The sequence below is a fragment of the Triticum dicoccoides genome, chromosome 2A, assembly GCF_002162155.2.
Source record: "Triticum dicoccoides isolate Atlit2015 ecotype Zavitan chromosome 2A, WEW_v2.0, whole genome shotgun sequence".
Taxonomy (NCBI): domain Eukaryota; kingdom Viridiplantae; phylum Streptophyta; class Magnoliopsida; order Poales; family Poaceae; genus Triticum; species Triticum dicoccoides.
The window spans coordinates 732,237,824-732,246,378 of NC_041382.1; the positions used below are offsets into that span (position 1 = coordinate 732,237,824).

General features: G+C 53.0%; 1 protein-coding gene across 1 annotated transcript; it reads right to left on the reverse strand.

The window, feature by feature from the left end:
* Positions 1-2,221: 2,221 nt before the first annotated feature.
* On the reverse strand, positions 2,222-3,326 carry LOC119352133 (probable xyloglucan endotransglucosylase/hydrolase protein 12). Its single transcript, XM_037618860.1, has 2 exons — positions 3,030-3,326; positions 2,222-2,934 (listed from the first exon to the last, which is right to left on the reverse strand). Exons 1-2 carry the CDS (start codon positions 3,297-3,299, stop codon positions 2,335-2,337), a joined length of 870 nt encoding a protein of 289 aa, XP_037474757.1. The 5' UTR covers positions 3,300-3,326; the 3' UTR covers positions 2,222-2,334.
* Positions 3,327-8,555: the final 5,229 nt, after the last annotated feature.

Below are 8,555 nucleotides of genomic sequence, written 5' to 3' on the forward strand. Positions count from 1 at the left end.
CTTCATTGCACCCATGTCAGTATCTCCGATGTGCTATGTGGTAAGATCCAGCCATGATCCCTACCAGTGATGCATGTCCCCAATTCTTACAATAGACAGTTTTGGACCCCGACAATGTGATGTTCCTCTATGCCACGATATTAGCTCGGGGCTAACAATACGCATCAACAAACATGATGCAACCTTTTCAAGGCGCTTAAACTTTTACTATGAAAACAATGCACTAAACAACGGGTCAATATCATTCTAATTTATCCAAAAACTTTGCAAACTAATACAAAGTTAAGCTTTTTTAAATGAATCAACGCAAATCATGGACAATGGACCATCATTATAGTACTAATTATTGATTTACAAGATCAAACAGCAGAGCTCACCATGTTCATCGTTGCTGATGCCAGGATATCGTGGTAGCCATTTCTTGTGACCCGTTGTCATGGTCTCTAGAAAATTTAAAGTTTAACATAAATCTTATTCGCTTTAATTTTTATGTAAAATCTAGATGTGGTAAAAGAATAGAATGGGTCGTGTTATGACCTCATAAGATTGTTTTTAAGTTCTAGACGGTTCCACAAAACTTGGGATGTAAATTGCTTTGTAATGGACGAATCACAAAGGACACATCATACCATTCAACACAAACTATGAAGTGTGTACTCCGCAAAAAAGTCTTCACCATTTCACTTATAGTTTGGACTACAACATTGTTTAACACTACTGTGCACAACTATATACCTTCCAAATATTTATAACCTAAGTACTATAAAACATTTCTTATGGAACGTGCTGGAATGCATTGTTCATGTCAAAGTTAACCAATTTTTTGAAATCATTTCTTATTATTTATGCATTAAATCAATTTGAGGATATTAAACAGATATAATTCAAAAACAAAACATTCACATTCACTTGTTAGTTTTTCTATAAAATTTAAATGTGGTACAAATATATTAAAATTGGCATGGCATCATATAATGGAGTCATAAAACCACCTTTAAAATATATTAAAATTGGCATGGCACCATAACACTAAACTTGGATTGTATACATCTTTGTAATTTCACACAATTTACAAAAATTTGGAATCTTGAATTACAATTATTTATTAAGAACAAATTAAATCTTACTATTAACCCGCATGGAAATGCCATGAATAGATACTTGGGAAATTATGAATATTTCCATATATTATTCGTATATTTGGTGGTTCATATGATTTTGGTATAAAGAATTGTAATACTAACTTGGCTACTTCAATATATATTTTTCTGAAGAAAAAAAAGAAATATGCAAAGAACAAAACTAGATAGTAGTTTGGGCTGGCCTCAGTTGTCTTATTGGGCCATGACCCTGTCGTCGAAAATAGAAGAGAAAAAAAGGGAGGAAGAAGGGAAAGTAAACATGGGTTTGGCCCATTTGGTGGTAAAGGAAAATGAAAGAAAAAGGAAAAGGAGAGAGAAGAGATGTGTTTTGGCCCATTAGATTTTCCTTCCTTTATGTTCCATCTTGTTATGTATTTTTCTATTTCTGAAATAACAAGATAAGGTACCTTGTATAGGACCTTACAAAAATATTTGTTTGCGGTATTCCAAATGTTTTGTACATGGAACATACTATTGTAGTGTTCATATCAAAGGTAGCATTTTTTAAAATCATTAGCTATTATTGAGGTCTTAAATGAGTGTCGAGTTAATTTCTAGATATTATTCAAATTTGAACTACATGTACCTCTCTCTATAGAAAAAAGTATGTGTATCTCAAATAGGATCTGTAAATTCAAAATAAATTCATATTTTAAGTAATTATGCATCTTCTTTATATCTGATGTTTTTGGTGGTAACCCTCCTTTGGTCATGAAAAAGCACCACGCAATTGGGCATGGTAAGCTTTCTTTTGATCGAGATGAAAAGTTTAGTGCCACTGCGGGATTTAGGCCAAAATCATCATAGTAAATTTGTCATAGACCACTAGATTATTGTAGTCGTGGTGTGTTGTGGTTGTGGGTAACCTTACATGATTCTTTAGTGGGCCTGGCTTGTTGGTTCATGCATGCAACCAATCATGCCTTATGTGATCCATTCAGAAAAGATCGATCATGATTACTTAATCGGGTAAGCATTGAACAAAATTTGGAGGAAAAAAACATCCGTAGAGCAACAAGAATGAAAAATCTTGAGAAAACATAAATATCTGTATCAAAATAAATAAATGAAGTCCCAATGGAATCAATAGGTCGTGTATATATGCCGTGGTAGATAGATCGGCCGGCCAACCATTGCCGCTTGGTGCGTGCCACGACCACGATCAGACTGCAGCTGGATATGCATGGGTCGATCAGTACTGCGGCAGGCTGCACTCGGGGCCGGGCTTCTTGTTGTCCCTGTAGTCCACGCAGTAGTCGTAGATCCTGTGAGACTTCTGCACCTCCTGCATCTTGGCCCGCTGCTGGTCGGTGAGGCCAGCACAGTTCTGCTGCCGCCCGCCGTGGCTGAACGCCCCGGCGCAGCCGTAGACGCAGGAGTCAGCTCCGTCGCAGGGGCAGACGTCGAGGACCATGTCGCGGTAGCCGGCGACGAAGGGTGCCTTGGACCAGTCGGCCTTGACGCGGCCGCCCTGCGTGGCCCAGTCCTCCGCCGACCAGATGCTGGAGTAGCCGAACATGGGACGCTTGATCGGGTACGCAATGCCCTTGTCCCGGTAGTTGCGGAACACCCGGATGGGGACGTCGTCGACGTACCAGACGATCATGCAGGGCGTCCAGGAGATGGTGTAGGCATGGAAGTCGGCGGTGGGGTCGAACCAGGGCATGAACTGCATCTCCTTCTTGCCCACGCCGTCGGCGAACACGTTGGTGTGCAGCGTGTAGGGCTGCCCGGTCTCGTTCCCCAGGAACTCGAAGTCGATCTCGTCATGGTCGGCCCCCACGGACGATGTCTGGTGATTTACAATCAATGAAATGGTGCACATACGGTCAGTATCGCAGTACAAGCTCATTGGTAATAAGTATACTATAGGAATAGGATACGTACGTAGTATGTGGTGACGGTGCCGGCGGAGTTCCCCGGGACGAGCTTGATGAGGGTGGAGACGCTGCCGTAGATGAACTGCTTCTTCGTCTGCAGCAAGCAGCCGGAGGAGTTGCTCTTTAGGGACATGGTCAGGCCGTGGCCGTCGTCGGAGAAGGCCGCGTTCTCGGGGTTCCACTTGATGTCACAGTTGTCACGGAAACTGGCACTCGCGAGGCCGATGACCGTCGCCGCCATCGCCACCAGGAGGAGGGCCCTCCTTGAGCTCTCCATCTTCTCCTACTTCGTAGTTGGCACTAGCTTAGCTTTTGGTGGTGTAGGAAGTGTATGTCAAGAAGACTTGATGAAAATGCAGAGGTGCACAAGGGCTTTATATAATCCTCTCTGCGTTGCGGATCTGTGCTCATTATTTTCAGTCAAATGCAAAAGTGTCTGCTGCGCACGTAGTGTAGTATGTAAGCTGGGTTAGTTTGCGCCATGCATGTCTTATTATTCTCTCTTCAGGTTGCAGCTACCTAGTGCTTGTTGTCAGGTTGTTCAATTATCATACTAATCGATCCTATCTGTCAGCATCTGGATTTGACGACATAGTTAATTGTCAGCACAACGGTGTACCGTACTTCCGCTTGGTTGTGTTGGAAAACGGCTAACACCGACTCGGCCCGCACCGTGCCGCACGCTCTCCATGCGGTGATCGTGGCCTCTCCCTGCGCCCCGCGTAACTAGCGCACGTCTCTCCGGGAGACTAGCTCCTTTCTGTTGTAACCAACCCAGCACCTGCGCGTGCTCTCCTGTGTATATAAGGCTATGCCTTCCTTTGTAATACAACACATAGATTCTCATCCTTCTTCTTGGTATCAGAGCGACCTTTCCTTCCTGTATCCCATGGCCGGTTCCCATGCCTCTGACGAGGGCTCAGATGCCGGCGAGCAGACCGACGCCGGCGTCCATTCTGGCAGCCCACCCCTCCCCAGCGCTACCGCTCCGCTGCCCACTGCTTTCGCTCCACTCCCCGTCCAGAGCGCCCCTCCGGCCACAGCTCCGCTGCACCTCACCGTCGCACCGCTCGGTGCGGTGACCTCCGATGCCGCGTCGTCCTCCACGGCGCCGCCACCTTCGATCCACGCCGTCAACGTCGGCGCCCACATCGACTTCAAGCTGGACGCCGTCTGCGGCAACTACTCCAAGTGGAGGCGCATCATGTCCTTCATCCTCCGCAAGTCGGGCGTGGAGAGCCACGTCCTCGTCAACCTCGACCCGCGCACTCAGACTGCGCAGTGGCGCCAGGACGATCTCCAGATCCTCCTTATGATCTACGGTACGATCATGGATGAACTTTACGATGTCATTTCTGCCCAAGACCCCACTGCCTATCATGCCTGGTTTCTCCTCGACGCCTTCTTCCGCGATAACCTCGCGGGACGGGCCATCCACGTCGGCGCCGAGTTTCGCGCCACCGTTCAAGGTGATATGAAGATTGCCGAGTACTGCAGGCAACTCAAGGCGCTCGCGGACTCCCTCGACGATCTTGACGAGCACATCACCGACAAGACCCTCACTCTCCAGCTCATCCGCGACCTCGCTCCTCGGTTCGGTGTCATGGTGTCCCTGCTTCCGATGCAGGTGCCCTTCCCCACCTTCGTCCAGGCCCGCTCCAGGCTGATGCTGGAGGAAATCAGCCTGGATGCGCGCCCGGGCGGAGGGGGCTACCGCACTCATCGCCACCCACGGCGGTGGCTCCAGCGGCGGTGGCTCCAGCAGCTCCGGCGGCGGTGGAGGCGGCTCCGCTTCCACAGGCGGTACCATCCAGCGGCAGCCCGATCGCCCCTCTGACCGCGGCAGGCGCGGTCGAGGCTCCGGTGGCCGTGGGGGGCCTCCAGCGCCTCCGTCTTCATCCCAGCAGCCCTGGATGGGCTATTTTGCCCCGTGGGGCGCCCCTTTCCCACCGGCCGGCCGCGCACCGTGGGTTCCACCGAACGCCGCCGGCGTGCTCGGTCCACGACCCGGGGTTGCACACCACGCCTACCCCATGATCTACAACGTCAACTCCCCACCAACGTACGGCGCCGCACCACCAACCTACGGCGCCCCGCCCGCCTACACGCCTCCGCCTACTTCATGGGACACCGGCCACATGCTCAACGCCGCCATGTCCAACATGCCCATCCAGGCCCCGGGCGGCGGCGGCGAGTGGTACCTGGACACCGGCACGTCTAGCCACATCACCAACAATGCGGGTAACTTGGACACGTCTTGTTTTTCTGCAAAGTATCCCTCCATCTTAGTTGGTGACGGCTCCTACATGTCTGTCCTTGCCACGGGCACCGCCTCTCTCCCACCTCGCCCTTTCTCCCTTAATCATGTTCTCTTCGCCCCTTCTGTTGTCAAAAACTTGCTCTCTGTACGACAATTTACTATTGACAATTCTGTCTCAGTTGAATTTGACCCACATGGCTTTCTTGTGAAGGATCTGGCGAGCAGGACCCCTCTCATGAGGTCAAATAGTTCCACTGGGCTTTATCCTTTCTTCGGCGAATCACCCACGGCTCTCTCCGTCGACATCGGCAGCTTGTGGCACAGGCGTTTAGGGCACCCTAGTCGTGCTTCTTTAGCCAAATTATCTCATTTTCTTCCTTCATGTAATAAACCCCTACCCCCCTCTGCCACTTGTGAGGCGTGCCAATTCGGCCGACAGCCCAGGTTCCCCTTCCCCTCCTCCAGTTCCTTTACCACTTCTCCTTTTCAGCTTGTACATTGCAATTTGTGGACATCACCTGTCTCTAGCTGTTCTGGCTATGCTTACTATTTAATAATAATGGATGATTTCAGTCATTACTCCTGGACTTTCCCTTTGCGTCACAAATCCGAAGTTGCTGATATTCTTATACGCTTTTATGCCTACGCTCTCACCCAGTTTCATCTCTGTCTACAGTGCATCCAGTGTGATAACGGAGGAGAATTCCTCAACACCCGCCTCCGCTCTTTTCTCTCTGCCAATGGCATCACCTTGCGCCTCTCTTGCCCTCACACTTCACCACAGAACGGCAAGGCCGAGCGCGCCATACGCAGCACCAACGATATCATGTGCACTCTCCTCCTCCAAGCACACATGCCCCCCGAGTTTTGGGTGGAGAGCCTCAACACCGCCACGCACCTTCTAAACCTTCGTCCTTCTCACGCCATCGCCCACAACACGCCCTACTTCATGCTCCACGGTGTCGCCCCCACCTACGACCATCTCCACACGTTCGGCTGTCTATGCTACCCTAACCTCTACGCCACCTCCCCCCACAAACTAGCAGCCCGATCGCGCCGCTGCGTCCTCCTCGGTCTCCCTCGTGAACACACGGGATACCGTTGCCTTGACCTGGGCACTCATCGGGTCATCACGTCCAGACACGTAGTCTTCGACAAAAACCAGTTTCCCTACACCCCGGCCAGACCCCCTTCACGTGCCACAGAAAATCCCATGCAAATCCTACCTACCTCGTACTATCCAAGCGCATCTACCTCGGGATCGCCGCCTGGCCACGCGCCTCCCGCGGCTGCTCCCCGACCCACCCAACAGCCCGACCCCACCTCGGCTCTCGCACCCACGGATACCGCGCCCAACACTCCACCATCCACTCGGTCCCACCCTGGCACCACCCTCTCCACCAATCCCAGCTCGACCGAATCCACCTGGTCGGCCACTTCCCGAAGCAACCCCGAGCCATCCCCTCCCACCTCGCCACCTGGCCGACCCCTCCCACCGCGCGCCGTGCCCATTACCCCACACCGCAATGATCACGCCATGCACACCCGGGGCAAAGCTGGTTTCCTTCAGCCGAAAAACCTCTTCTCCCCCGTTGCTCTCGCCGCCGTTCCTGCCTCGCCTACCATCTCACCCATCCCCGCCACCTACAAACAGGCCCTCCAAGACCCCAACTGGTGCCGCGCCATGCAAGATGAGTTCGATGCTTTGCTGCAAAACAATACGTGGTCTCTTGTTTCTCGTCCTGCAGGGGTCAACACGGTGACGGGGAAGTGGATTTTTCGCCACAAACTACACCCGGACGGTAGCCTGGCGCGCTACAAGGCCAGATGGGTTCTTCGTGGGTTCACACAGCAGCACGGCGTGGATTTTGGCGAGACATTCAGCCCGGTGGTGAAGTCGACGACCATCCGCGTGGTACTCAGCCTCGCCGTCTCGTCGGGGTGGCCAGTTCATCAATTGGACGTGAAGAACGCCTTCCTTCACGGCCACCTCGACACGTTCGTCTACAGTCAACAACCATCCGGCTTCGTCGACTCGCGCCACCCCACACACGTCTGTCAGCTCCACCGCTCCCTCTATGGCCTGTGGCAGGCGCCACGGGCGTGGTTCCAGCGCTTCACAGCTTACCTGCTCTCGCTCGGCTTTGTCGCGTCCAAGTGCGACACCTCGCTGTTCATCTTGTGCCGCGGCACATCCACTGCTTACCTACTGTTGTACGTCGATGACATACTCCTCACCGCCAGCACCACCGCCCTGCTTCGCTCCATCATCGCCGCGCTCCACCGCGAGTTTGCCATGTCCGACCTCGGCGAGCTCCATCACTTCCTCGGTGTCAATGTACACCGCACCACTGACGGGCTGTTTCTCTCGCAGCACCAGTACACGCTCAAGATCCTTGAGCGCGCCGCAATGAGCAACTGCCGCCCCATCGCCACTCCCGCTGACACCAAGCGCAAGCTCTCCGCCCAGGCCGGACCGCCCGTCTCCGATCCATCCCTCTACCGCAGCCTCGCCGGTGCCCTGCAATACCTCACTCTTACTCGTCCCGACATCGCCTACGCCGTCCAGCAACTATGCCTCTTCATGCACGACCCGCGCGAGAGCCACTTCACCTACCTCAAGCGCGTCCTGCGCTATGTGCGCGGCACTGCTCATCTCGGCCTCCGGCTCCGGCGATCGCACGACACCAACCTGATCGCCTACTCCGACGCGGACTGGGCAGGCTGCCCCGACACGCGCCGGTCCACGTCGGGCTTCTGCGTCTTCCTCGGCGACAACCTCGTCTTGTGGTCGTCCAAGCGCCAGCACACCGTCTCGCGCTCTAGCGCCGAGGTGGAGTACCGCGCTGTCGCCCACGCCGTCGCCGACACCTGCTGGCTCCGTCAACTTCTTCACGAGCTTCATCACCCGCCGGACAGCGCGACGATCGTCTACTGCGACAAAATCAGCGCTACGTACCTCTCCTCCAACCCGGTACAACACCAGCGCACGAAGCATGTGGAGATCGATCTCCACTTTGTTCGCGAGCGCGTCTCCTTCGGCGACGTACGTGTACTTCACGTGCCTTCGACGTCCCAGTTCGCCGACGTCTTCACCAAGGGACTCCCGACGGCCATTTTCTGCGAGTTCAGGTCCAGCCTCAACATCGTCGAAGACCCTGTTGCAGCTGCGGGGGGGCTGTTGGAAAACGGCTAACACCGACTCGGCCCGCACCGTGCCGGACGCTCTCCACGCGGTGATCGTGTCCTCTTCCCGCGCCCCGCGTAACTAGC

Coding starts and splice junctions, on each gene's coding strand:
- LOC119352133 (XM_037618860.1), bottom strand. CDS start 3,299: ATGGAGAGCTCAAGGAGGGCCCTCCTCCTGGTGGCGATGGCGGCGACG. Junction 2,935..3,029: donor GCACCGTCACCACATACTAC/GTACGTATCCTA, acceptor GTAAATCACCAG/ACATCGTCCGTGGGGGCCGA.